The sequence below is a fragment of the Panulirus ornatus genome, chromosome 18, assembly GCF_036320965.1.
Source record: "Panulirus ornatus isolate Po-2019 chromosome 18, ASM3632096v1, whole genome shotgun sequence".
Classification (NCBI taxonomy): Eukaryota; Metazoa; Arthropoda; class Malacostraca; order Decapoda; family Palinuridae; genus Panulirus; species Panulirus ornatus.
In genome coordinates this window covers 54,302,341-54,316,021 of record NC_092241.1, presented here as the reverse complement: position 1 = coordinate 54,316,021, position 13,681 = coordinate 54,302,341, and the positions used below count along the sequence as shown (strand labels likewise).

The window sequence follows — 13,681 nt, the reverse complement described above, 5'->3', positions numbered from 1 at the left end:
CCATGGTTTACCCCAGATGCTTCACATGCCTTGGTTCAATCCATTGACAGCATGTCAACCCCTGTATACCAAATCATTTCAATTCATTCTATTCCTTGAGTCCTTTCACCCTCCTGTATGTTCAGGTCCCGATCGCTCAAAATCTTTTTCACTCCATCTTTCCACCTCCAATTCAGTCTCCCACTTCTCTTCGTTCCTCCACCTCTGAAACATTTATCCTCTTTGTCAATCTTTTCTCGCTCATTCTCTCCATGTGACCATACCATTTCAATACACCCTCTTCTGCTCTCTCAAACAAACTCTTTTTATTACCACACATCTCTCTTACCCTTTCATTACTTACTCGACCAAACCACCTCACACCACATATTGTCCTCAAACATCTCATTTCCAACACATCCACCCTCCTACCCACAACCGTATCTACAGCCCACACCTCGCAACCATATAACATTGTTGGAACCACTATTCCTTCAAACATACCCATTTTTGCTCTCCGAGGTAACGTTCTCACCTTCCACACATTTGATAATTATTTAAACACAGCACAGTGACATATACCATATGATGACAGTAGTCATTACAGAGATGCTATTACAGAGATGCTATTACAGAGATGCTACACCAATGCAAAATTGGCCACAGAAAAAAAATAGTAGTAGGTGGTAGTTGGTAAGCAGCTAACAACCAGGGAGGTATTTTACCATTACTATCCACCTGGGTATCAGAATGGTTAAGGACAGCTGAGTAGTGAGCCAGCACTTTATTGATTGTTAAGTTGCACTCCTCTAGCTAAGCTAGTTAGGTGTCTTTTTTTCTGCCTTACTCACACATGGATTACTGGCATGCTGTCCACAAATATACAATATTTCTTGTCGTACATAACATTTGGAAACAGTTAACTCAAACAGCTCATTCTTTACAACTTAAGAGTTTCTCGTGGTGAGCACTATGCACTAGCCCTACCTTTTGGCAAAAGGTTAGAAGCAATATACAGAAACAGTAGTTAGGAACATTTAGGCAGGAATATTATGTATAAACATTAAGTAGAAGTAGTAGGTAGGAACATTTGGCAGGAGTATTAGGTACAAGTAGGCAGTAGGAACATTTGCAAGAAGCCTCTGCAAACACTGCACTAGACTTGCCCTCTGCCAGTGGCCCATCAAGGTTGAGGCACTAAAGGCTAAGATGTGGCACTAAAGTTCACTAGTTTGGAGACTATTGCCATGGCTACCCCTTGGGGAAATTTCAGGTGGGAACAGGCATCAGAGATATATATAAATAAATATATAAACAAAGAAAACAGTAAAATTCTGCCTTTCTACCTGCTTCTTTTATATCAACTTAACATGGTAACATCATCAATAAAGCAATAAGTATATAAATGAATAGTAATTCAAAGACATCAAAACTCAGCCACACCTGGGCTTGAAACCTAAACCTGACCCATTCAATCCACTTCTGTGCAAGACAACCTCAAGCTGAGTGAATTTTGGACAATGGAAAATAAATTGTGCAAGACTGAATCCATGAAAAGATTGTACCTGTACCATCTAAATACTGTACATCAGTGTTTGCTTTATCAACTGCTTCTTTTTCAACCACTTTAGCAACTATATCTTTAACAATGCCACTTTGCCTAATATTGTACAATCCTTCACTCTTTCTACCCTTATAGTCATAAAATTTCACATCTTTCCAAAACCTTAATTTCTGATTTTCTAAGTACTGGACCCCTCCCAAAAAAAAAAATGCTCTGTTCATGTACATGTTTTTTTTTTTTTTCTTTGCCGGTCTCCCGCGTTTGCGAGGTAGCGCAAGGAAACAGAAGAAAGAAATGGCCCAACCCACCCCCATACACATGTATATACATACGTCCACACACACAAATATACATACCTACACAGCTTTCCATGGTTTACCCCAGACGCTTCACATGCCCTGATTCAATCCACTGACAGCACGTCAACCCCGGTATACCACATCGATCCAATTCACTCTATTCCTTGCCCTCCTTTCACCCTCCTGCATGTTCAGGCTCCGATCACACAAAATCTTTTTCACTCCATCTTTCCACCTCCAATTTGGTCTCCCACTTCTCCTCGTTCCCTCCACCTCCGACACATATATCCTCTTGGTCAATCTTTCCTCACTCATTCTCTCCATGTGCCCAAACCATTTCAAAACACCCTCTTCTGCTCTCTCAACCACGCTCTTTTTATTTCCACACATCTCTCTTACCCTTACGTTACTTACTCGATCAAACCACCTCACACCACATATTGTCCTCAAACATCTCATTTCCAGCACATCCATCCTCCTGCGCACAACTCTATCCATAGCCCATGCCTCGCAACCATACAACATTGTTGGAACCACTATTCCTTCAAACATACCCATTTTTGCTTTCCGAGATAATGTTCTCGACTTCCACACATTCTTCAAGGCTCCTAGAATTTTCGCCCCCTCCCCCACCCTATGATCCACTTCCGCTTCCATGGTTCCATCCGCTGCCAGATCCACTCCCAGATATCTAAAACACTTTACTTCCTCCAGTTTTTCTCCATTCAAACTTACCTCCCAATTGACTTGACCCTCAACCCTACTGTACCTAATAACCTTGCTCTTATTCACATTTACTCTTAACTTTCTTCTTTCACACACTTTACCAAACTCAGTCACCAGCTTCTGCAGTTTCTCACACGAATCAGCCACCAGCACTGTATCATCAGCGAACAACAACTGACTCACTTCCCAAGCTCTCTCATCCCCAACAGACTTCATTCTTGCCCCTCTTTCCAAAACTCTTGCATTCACCTCCCTAACAACCCCATCCATAAACAAATTAAACAACCATGGAGACATCACACACCCCTGCCGCAAACCTACATTCACTGAGAACCAATCACTTTCCTCTCTTCCTACACGTACACATGCCTTACATCCTCGATAAAAACTTTTCACTGCTTCTAACAACTTGCCTCCCACACCATATATTCCTAATACCTTCCACAGAGCATCTCTATCAACTCTATCATATGCCTTCTCCAGATCCATAAATGCTACATACAAATCCATTTGCATGTACATGTACAAACTTAAAAGTTCCCGACAGCAATTATAAGGAATGTACCATCTCTACAATGGATTTCATATATTTCTCTCTTAAGCCTTTCTTGTACAAATATGACAACAGACATTATATGAAAAGAAACATAAACATCCAAAAATTGTCTTACCTTTGGCAGTATTTGTGACCAATCTTGATGCATCCCCGAAAGTATTGCTGTGAAGTTCTAATCGAATACTCCCAGCACCATCACTTTTGAACGATTTAGCTAAAGCGTCAGATATCACAATTCCACTCGGTAAGCTAGACCCCAGAAAAATGTTTGGGTTATCATTACTTCCTGGCCGGGTGTCCGTCACAGATGTGTCTCTCCCAAAATTGGTAGGTGTGGATGGGTTTATTCGAATTGGCTGAGTAGTTGAGTTTCTCACTCCTGCAATTGCAACATTACTCAGGGTTATAGTCTGATTATTCGACAAGCCATTTTGCAAACTGACAACAACAGGAATGTGGTTCTTGTTTCCACTGGCATCAAGTTGCAACACATTTCCCACAATATTGATAGCACCATCATTTGTCTTCACTTTTTTATTTTTATTTTTGGCACTAGGAATGGGAGTAGTATTATTTTTCAAGGTTTCAGCTTGCGTGGGTCTTTTTAGTGTTGCCGCCACTGCATTGCTATTCACAATTCCCATGCTATTTCCCACATGGATGTGCCCATTGTACCCTGTGCTCACACTAATGCCGTCCTTGCTGCCAGACCCTGAGGGGACAGTCAGCTGCAACTTTTTAGCTAGCAGGGGTTTAACATTGACAAATCTCTCTTGAGTACCACCAATATTCAAAGTATTGCTGATGCTAGAGTCAGTGAGTACAGAGCCTGGGTGGGGCTTCTTCAGAGCATTACGGAATGCACTGCGTAATAAGTCTGCCCGGTGATCAGACGCCAAGTATCCACCTAGTCTTCTACAGTTGTACGAACAAGTCTGAAAAATATCCAAGGTGTAGTAACTACTTTTATAAGGCACCAACATTCCTTATTTACATGAAATGTGTTCTATGTGAGAAACTTAATAACAACATTGTAACAAAATTTAAGAATTCAATTCAAGCCAGATGCTATTTACTAATCTAGTCTTTCAACATAATATAATTTCATATACAAAGAAAGCTGAACAACACAAAGCTTCAGTACATTAAAAGGGAATTATTTCAGAAAAATACTCAGGTTATATGACTAGTAATATGGAAAACTGTTAATGACTAAATACATTTTGTGGAAACACGTAAGTAACTCACAGCAAGAGGCTTGGGCGGCTCTCGAACATAAAAATTATCTGCAGGTACGAGGGCCGGAGGAATCCTAGAAGTAGGCGGCCAATATGCAGGAGAGGGGGGCGTGGCATGGGTGTGCGACGGGGTGCTGGGGGGATCCATTGGATGATGTAGGGGTGGGTTGGGAGAAGGGTCACCCGGAGTCACTAATGTGGACGCGGTGCTCCCCAAAGATTTAACCAGGAGAGGGGATGTAGCTGCAGCCCCCCCTACCACCATCCCTCCGCTGCCAGTTGTGGCCATGACCGGGCCACGGGGTGGGGTACCCTGCAACACACAGTTACATGCCAACCAACACAACACACAACACAAACTGACATACAATCTCTCAACCAAAAGAGAGAATGTTGTCTGTGACATAAAAATAATCAGTATTAATATGAGAAGTACATCTGCAATGGCACTTCTTATCTGTGAATTGCAGAAGAAATTACCTATTAAGAAAAAAATTTATAAACAGTGAAAATCAGACATAATAATTTCTTACCCAGGTAATTCAAAACCAGTGAGCATCATGTTTAAAACATGTCCAACGCATACTGTATTAGCAAGGGGTTGATAAGGCAACAACTTTGATGGGTACAATGCATGGATGGCTCATTACAGCACCAAACACTGAGCACACCAGGCAGGATGGGCAATCTGAGGGAGATAAAGTGCTAGTGACTTACCTGTATGAGGCCTGTAGCTGCATCCGGTGGTTTTGCAGCTCTGGTTTGAGCTTCCTTGGCTGCTCGGTGCTCTAACAGAAGATCATCAAACTTTTTAGACCGTCCAAGTACAGCCCTTCGTAGCGAGAGAGAGTGTGCCTTACATGTAAGGGAACGAGTGCAAGGCTTGCCAGTCTCTGCCACTGCCACACCACAATGAACCTCAGGGTCATATTCTCTGTCTTTGAGGGGCAAAAATTTTCTCTCCCCAGGTTTTTTCTTTTTACTTGATTTCTTAGGGGAAGGTGTAGGAGGGGCAGGCGTGAGGGCAGAAGACCCTGATGAAGTGTGTTGTGTTGGTGTGTGTGTTGGAGTATGAGCAGGAGTATGAGTTGGTGTGTGGGATGGGGTATGTGCCTGTGTTGAAGTAGCAGCACCTGGGGACACAAGATGAGGCCCTCCTGTGGATACCACTGGTTTCTTTAGTGTGGCAGCTAAAGTAGGCATAGAAAGTGAGGGCTGAGATGCTACAGTACTAACTGTTGGCTGTGCCCCACTTCCTATGACCACAGTGATGCCCTGGCTGGAAGTTCCTAAGGTGGGAGCAGCACTGATAGAATTGCCAGTGGGGGCCGTTGGTGCACCTACAGAAGGGGATGGTGCTGGGGTAGATGGTGGTTGTTGCAACAGACCCGCCAGCTGTGACTCAAGTCCAGTGTTCCTACCTTGATATAACTGAGTAATCGAGTTCACTGCATTTGTTAATTCATCACACTGAGATGATATTTTTTCAATTTCATCAAAACTAAATGACTCTACAGGTACTTCAATAAGATCAGACTGAGTACTATTTGTATACTGCCCCTGTACATCAGTCACTCCCTCAAGATTGTGTGCACAAGCATCAGCTTCAGAAAAAACTTCATTTGTTATTTGTTCTAGAACGGGCATTGATAACTGATCACTATTATACCGTTGTGGTAACACCTTCTCAATACTTAATTCCGGGGGTTCAGTAGGTTCGACATAACTATTAGTATTTACAGTTTGCTGATCAATATATGTCAAGCTACCACTTTCATTTATGTAGCACTGAGAATTATTGGGAAGAACTGTCTGTGCTAGGTCTGAGGTTTCTGGTGTGGCATTGAGCACAGCATTAAGGTCTGACTCACTCACAGTGGCTAGCAAGTCTGCCTGTATCTGGTTCAGTGTTGCCATGGACATGTGACTCATTGGCACTGGTACAGAGCCCATAGTCTGAGAATTTACCATCATCCCCTGCCTGCCCCCAACACTGGTGCTATTGGTGGTCACACTGCCAGCAGCTTGACCCTGGGCCTCCACTATGTCATGAGACCCAACCAGTCCTGCATCTAACTCCATGGAGGAACTTGCTATAAGGTTTTGTGAAGCAGTAAGAGCCTCTGCCTCTGCTTGAAGCATTGCTGATATCTTGTTGACCTCCTCTTCTGCCGTGGATGCATTCTGAGTTAAAAGAGGAACCCCAACAACAGAAGTTCCTCCCATACTTGCTGGAGTTCCACTTATAGTCACCATTCCTTGGTGCATTACACTTGGGCATGATACACTGGGTGGCCCCACACTAGGGGGTCCTACACTAGGTGGGCCAATACTTGGAGGCCCAACACTAGGAGGTCCAACACTAGGGGGGCCTATACTTGGAGGTCCAATGGTAGGTGGAGGTCCTGAGTGTGTTGGAGTGTGCATCACTGTGTGATGTGGAGGCTCAGGTGGGGCTGGAGGGGGTAAAGTTGTTGGCAAAGATTGGGGTGGTGGCACCACATCTAACCCACTATCTAAACCATCTTCTATTTTCACCTCATTCTTGAAGGAAGTCATTGATATACCACAAGGGGAAGGTACTTCTGTCTTGACCTCAGTCTTAAGGGAAGTCACAGGCATACCACCAGGGGAGGGTAACAATTCACACCCTGGAGAGCCTGGCAATCCCCCAACCCGGCTACTACTGCTGATGCTATTGCTGCTTATACTAGTGCTGCTGCAGCTACTGTTACTGCTGCTGCTGTTGGCGCCAGACTCGCCAGCAACATGAGAGGTGCGGCTTCCCCCTAGTGAATCTCTGCTGTCAATTCTTCTTTCAAGCTTCACAACAGGATTTGTGGCATGAATTCGATTTCTACTTCTGGACCCTTTGCTGCCTGATGACACACATGCTCGTGCTCCTCCAGAGGACTTGACAGGAGTGACCAATCCTCCGTGACGAAGCTCTGAGGATGAAAAAGAAGTTTTCATTCATGAAATCCTTATAAAAGATACACAAAAAGTGGGAACTCTATCAAATCTTAGTAACAAATGAAATTCTGGTTGCATTTGTGACAAAGAAAAATCATATTACTTTATGAAATGTCATAAATTCAAAGGCATACAATCCGGAAAAAAAAAAGATCATTCATGAGACTGTTACACAATGAGTGTGTGCTATCAGAAGGAAGTAAAGCTAAATTGCAAACCTAAGCTTAAAAAATTTACTAATTGTTACTGCCAATTCAGACAAATAATGACAAACAGTGACCACAACCATGACTACAATGCTGAGGTCTGAATTACTTAGGATCACATGAATGTCTATAGCATAGAAAAATGATCACTGGCGTACTCTTGAAAGGGAGTTTGTGCTAACACGTTAAGTTGGAAATTTTTGCAACATCACAAAATATACTGGTCTGATAAGACTACTTTAATAAAACACCAATAAATAAAACAGTATTCTATGGTAACTTCAAAATAAAAGACAGGTGTTAATATGCCAAGTATTCAATGAATCTGCACATGGAAAAAATACAAGATTCAATATTTTTTAATATTTATAGACACAAGAACAAGCTACCTACACTTGGAGAAGTGTTTGTAATGCAATTAGTATTAGCAATGCCAGTTGTACGTGAAAATGTAGTCCTCCTGCTACGTTTTCTGATAAATATCTTCATTTCAAGTAATCTACTGACATGATATGGCACACAGGCATAGAATAGTATCCCTTAATGCTTTAACAGTATACTTTGTATTTAATCACCACACTTCTGTAGCAAGCTGATGCCAGTTGTAGGTGAAAATGTAGCTCTCTTCCTATGTTTTCTGAAACAGCTTTTCACAATAGGTAATCTTTTGCCATGCTGCATATGACATATATGTATAGAACAACATTACTTAACCCTTTCGCTGCACACTCTATTCATCCAACATGCCATTTTTGCCCTCCTAACTAACATTTTCTCTATCCACATATTCTTCATCGCTCCCAGACCCTTCGCCCCCTCCCCCACTCTATGACTCTCTTCCACTTCCATGGTTCCATTCAATGCCATGTCCCCTACCAGATATCTAAAAAAAACTTCACTTCCTCCAATTTTTCTCCATTCAAACTTACATCGCAAATAAGTTGTCACTCACTCCTGCTGAACCTAATAACCTTGCTCTTATTCACATTCACTCTCAACTTTCTCCTTTCACACACTTTTCCAAACTCAGTCACCAACTTCAGCAGTTTCTTACTTAACCACCAGTGCTGTATCATAAGCAAACAACTGAGTCACTTCCCAGGCCCTCTCATCCCCAACAGACTGCATACCAGCCCCTCACTCCAAGACTCTTGCATTTACCTACCTCACCATCCCATTCATAAGCAAATTAAACAACTATGGTGACATCACACATCCCTGATGCAGACTGACCTTCACTAGGAACCAATCACTCTCCTCTCTTCCTACTCATACACATGCCTTACATCCTTGACAAAAGCTTTCCACTACTTCTAGTAGCTCACCTCCCACACCATATACTCTTAAGGCCTTCCACAAAGTATCTCTATCAACCCTATCACATGTCTTCTCCAGATCCATAAATGCCACACACAAATCCATCTGTTTTTCTAAGTATTTCTCACACACACACTCTTCACAGCAAACACCCGATCCACACATCCTCTACCACTTCTAAAACCACACTGCTCCTCCTCAATATGATGCTCTGTACATGCCTTCACCCTCTCAATCAATACCCTCCCAAACAATTTTCCAAGAATACTCTACAAACTTATGCCTTTGTAGTTTGAACACTCGCCTTTATCCCCTGTGCCTTTGTACAATGGCACTATACATGCATTCTGCCAATTTTTAGGCACTTCACCACTATCCATAGATACATCAAATCTTATTACTAACAAATCAACAACATAGTGACCCCCTTTCTTAATGAATTCAACTGCAATACCATCCAAACCCACCGCCTTACCAAATTTCATTTTCCACAAGGCTTTCACCACCTCTTCTCTTTTAACCAAACCATTCTCCCTGACCCTCTCACTTCACGCACCACCCCAACCAGAACTCCCTGCATCTGCCATTCTATCATCAACACAAAACACACTACATCTTCCACTCTATCATCAAAGACATTCAACAAACCTTCAAAATACTTGTTCCATTTCCTTCTCACTTCATCACTACCTGTTATTACTTCCCCCTTGCCCCCTTCACCAATGTTCCCATTTGTTCTCTTGTCTTACAGAATCCTTCCAAAACATGTTTTTATTCTCCCTAAAATTCAATGACTCTCTCACCCCAACTCTCATTTGCCTTCTTGAACCCTTGCATCTTCCTCTTGACCTCCTGCCACTTCCATTTATACATCTCCCAGTCATTTGCACTCCTTCCTTGAAAATATTGTCCAAATACCTCTCTTTTCTCTTTCACTAACAACTTTACTTCTTCATCCCACTACTCACTACCCTTTCTCATCTGCCCACCTCCAACCTTTCTCATACCACATGCACCTTTTGCACATGCCATCACTGCTTCCCTAAACACATCCCATTCCTCACCCACTCCCCTCACATCATTTGCTCTCACCTTTTGTCATTCTACACTCAATCTCTCCTGGTACTTCCTCCCATAAGACTCCTTTCCAAACTCACTTACTCTCATTACTATCTTCTCACCAACATTCTCTCTTCTTTACTGAAAACCTCAACAAATCTTCACCTTTACCTCCACAACATAGTGGTCAGACATCCCTCCAGCTGCCCCTCTCAGCACATTAACATCCAAAAGTCTCTCTTTTACATGCCTATCAATTAACACATAATCCATTAATGCCTTGTCAATCGATTGAACCAGGGCATGTGAAGCATCAGGGGTAAACCATGGAAAGGTCTGTGGGGCCTGGATGTATAAAGGGAGCTGTGGTTTCAGTGCATTACACATGACAGCTAGAGACTGAGTGTGAACAAATGTGGCCTTTTTTGTCTGTTCCTGGTGCTGCCTCACTGGAGGGGAGGGGGGGATGTTATTTCATGTGTGGTGGAGTGATGACGAGAATGGATGAAGGCAGCAAGTACGAATATGTACATGTGTATATATGTTTATGTCTGTGTAAGTATATGTATGTATACGCGTATGTGTATGTGGGTGGGTTGGGCCATTCCTTGTCTGTTTCCTTGCATTACCTCACTGATGAAGGAGATGGCGGTTAAGTGTAATAAATATACAAATATAACCTCTCTTTTTAAACCAAGTATTCCCAATCACCAGTATTTTTTCAGCACACAAATGCACATGCCCTTCATTTCCATACAAAACACTGAATACCCCATGTACACCAATTATACCCTTAATTGCCACATAACTCATCTTCACATTTAAATCACCCTTCACTACTACCCAGTCTCATGCATCAAAGCTGCTGACAATCCTTGGGGTACACCATTTGTTGTGTTTAACCATTCTATGGCTTGACCATTAATCACAACTCTTTGTTTACAGCCACCAAAGTACAACTACATTCATAAAAGTGACTTATCTTTCATTAGTAACCTTTGATGTGGAACTTTGCAGAATGCTTTTTGAAAATCTAGATATATGACATCAATTGCTTTACTTTCATCATACATGTTGATTATATTGTGAAAGAAATCCAGATCTGACAGACATGAAAGGTTTAGCTGAAAACCATGCACAGAGTCACTTATCAAGTGGCGGTCTTCTAAATATTTAGGTTTACAATCTTAATATGAATGGTGGTTTCCATAAGTTTACCAGCAACAGACAATAAGCTGACTGGATGATAATTTCCTGCCAGACAAGAAGTGCAGTGGTAAGGTATGGTATATAGTGACAAGTCTGTTTGCAAATAATATTGTGTTGTTTCCAGAGAATGAAAACGGTAGCAGAAGGCTGTAGTTGTTTCATGATGTGTGTAAGAATAGGCAACTGAAAGTAAATGCAAGTAAAAGTAAAGCAATGATGTTTGAAAAGAAACAAAGTGAAAGTATAGAGTTCGTCAAACCCTACACAGTGAAAAAAGAGAGTGTACTAAACTGTGATATAGATACAAAGGGAGAAACACTGGAAGAGGTGAAAGATTTTTGGGGTTTAGGAGTTATCTTGGGATAGTTTGGTGATATAGAAGGAAAGACAAGGGAAAGAGCAGTAAAGGGTCCCTCAATAGAATAATGAAGGGCAGAGGTTTACGTATGGAAATAAAGAAATGGTTAAGGGACAACATATTCCTCCTAACCCAGACAAATATAGCCAAAACATGGACATGGAATGAGTCACAGAGGTAAGGAATCCATGCTGTGGAAATGAGCTATTTGAAAGGAGCTTGTGGCAGGACCAAATGGAATGAATAAAAAATGAGGGGGTGTATGAAAGATGTGGTATGGTGGGGAATGCAAAGGAAATGAATTGTGGAATGGCAGAGTGGGAGAAACACAATACTTTGAACTGGTATGGACATGTGGAAAGGATGCAAGAGAGAAAGTTTACAAGGAGAGTACATCACAGTAAAACCAAAATGGTTGGTGTGAGAGGAAGACCACCTGTAACTTGAAAATATATATCGGAAGACTACCTGAGGTAGAGAAATGATGGAAGAATGCATGAAACAGTGTATGCAAGGGAGGCATGTAAGGACAGGGATAATTGGAGATTCTTTTGCTGTAGCCATCCCCTTAATGGGAGTTCCCAGACGGAATTGGCATCAGGTATACAAAGATAGATAAACAGGTCCACTATGGAATGCACCAAGGAGCAGTTTTTTCTTCAATCCTCTTTAAACTGCAATTACCTCCTGTAGACTACAGTTTGAAGGTCCTCTCATATGCAGAGAATCTTAATGCATATCACAGCACCCTGACACCACAGAAACATGACATAACACAAATGGAAAAGTGGCCAACTGTGAAATTATGTCCACATTTCCATAGTAGTCTTTAGTTACTCTTTTCACCTCATACAGACATGCATTCAACCTGCACCATCCCATCACCTTTAACCTTTAAATGCAAGGCTCAACTGCAGCTGAGATGGTTTTTCCCAACTTTTGTCAATTCCAGTCAAAAAGTGCATCACTTTGCTGGAGTATACCTTGTTTCTTCTTCCCCTGCATTGCATCCAGTGAGTAATGCCATCTGGTTATGATGGATGTCAACACATAAGTATACACAGCCTACACTTCAACCACCCTGCTATACATGTGGCCATGTAGAGAGAAAATTCATCTTTCACATACACGTCACCATTATGTCATTATGTGAAAAACACAAGAATACCATTAAGTGCAATGCATGAGTTTATATAATGCTAAAAAATTTGGTAATATAAGAAACATAATCAGGGTACTTTTCTTACAATCCGAAAACGTCTTGTATTATTTACATTCATCCCTTTAACTCTTAACCTTCAATCATCCATCTAAATTTTCATCCCTCTGACCCCTTTAACAAATTCTACCTCTGTAGTTTGAACACTCAACTTTACCCTATTTGCCTTCATACAATGGCACTATACATGCATTCCACCATGATCCATACATACTCTGAATATCCTTGTCAACAACAGTAACCCCCTTTCTAATAAACTCACCTGCAATAACATCCACTCCAGCTGCATTGCCACATTTCATCTTCCGCAAGGCTTTCACCACCTCTTCTCTCTTCACGAAACCACTTTCCATGACTCTCTCACTTTGCATACCACCCCACCAAAACACCCTCCATCTGCCACACTATCATCAAACACATTTAACAATCCTTCAAAATACTCATTCCATTGCCTCCTCACTTCATCACTACCCCCTTTGCCCCCTTCACCAACATTCCCATTTATTCTATTGTCTTTCGCACATTCGTCTCCATTCAAAATATCTTTTGCTCTCCATAAAGCTTAAGGATACTCTCTCAATCCAATTCTCATTTGCCCTCTTTTTCAACCTCTGCAACTTCCTCTTCAGCTCCTGCTGCTTCCTCTCATGCATCTCCCAATCACTTGCACTCGTTCCCAGTAAGTATCACCCTGACACCTCTCTCTTCTCTTTCCACAGCCATCACTGCTTCCCTAAATACATCTCACTCCTCATCCACTCCCCTCACTTCATTTACTCTCATCTTTTCCCATTCAACACTCCATCTCTGCTAGTATTTCTTCATACAAGTCTCCTTTTCAAGCTCGCTTGCTCTCAACACACTCTTCTCCCTGACACTGTTTCCTCTTTTTCAAAAACTTTCACATATCTTCACTATCACCTTCACAAGACAGCGGTGAGAATCCCACCAGCTGGTCCTCTCAGCAATATTTACATC

At 41.9% G+C, this 13,681-nt stretch overlaps 1 protein-coding gene across 2 annotated transcripts in view; it reads right to left on the bottom strand.

Moving 5' to 3' along the window:
- The window catches only part of LOC139755109 (uncharacterized), a 99,958-nt gene that overhangs the window by 70,217 nt on the left and 16,060 nt on the right, over positions 1 to 13,681 (bottom strand). The window contains exons 4-6 of one of the 2 annotated variants that reach the window (XM_071673242.1): positions 5,080 to 7,310; positions 4,373 to 4,675; positions 3,240 to 4,059 (exon numbers count right to left, since the gene is read on the bottom strand). In XM_071673242.1, coding sequence (XP_071529343.1) covers positions 3,240 to 4,059; positions 4,373 to 4,675; positions 5,080 to 7,310 — 3,354 coding nt within the window. The remainder of the gene's footprint in view (positions 1 to 3,239; positions 4,060 to 4,372; positions 4,676 to 5,079; positions 7,311 to 13,681) is intronic. The other variant, XM_071673243.1, reaches the window with a different exon arrangement.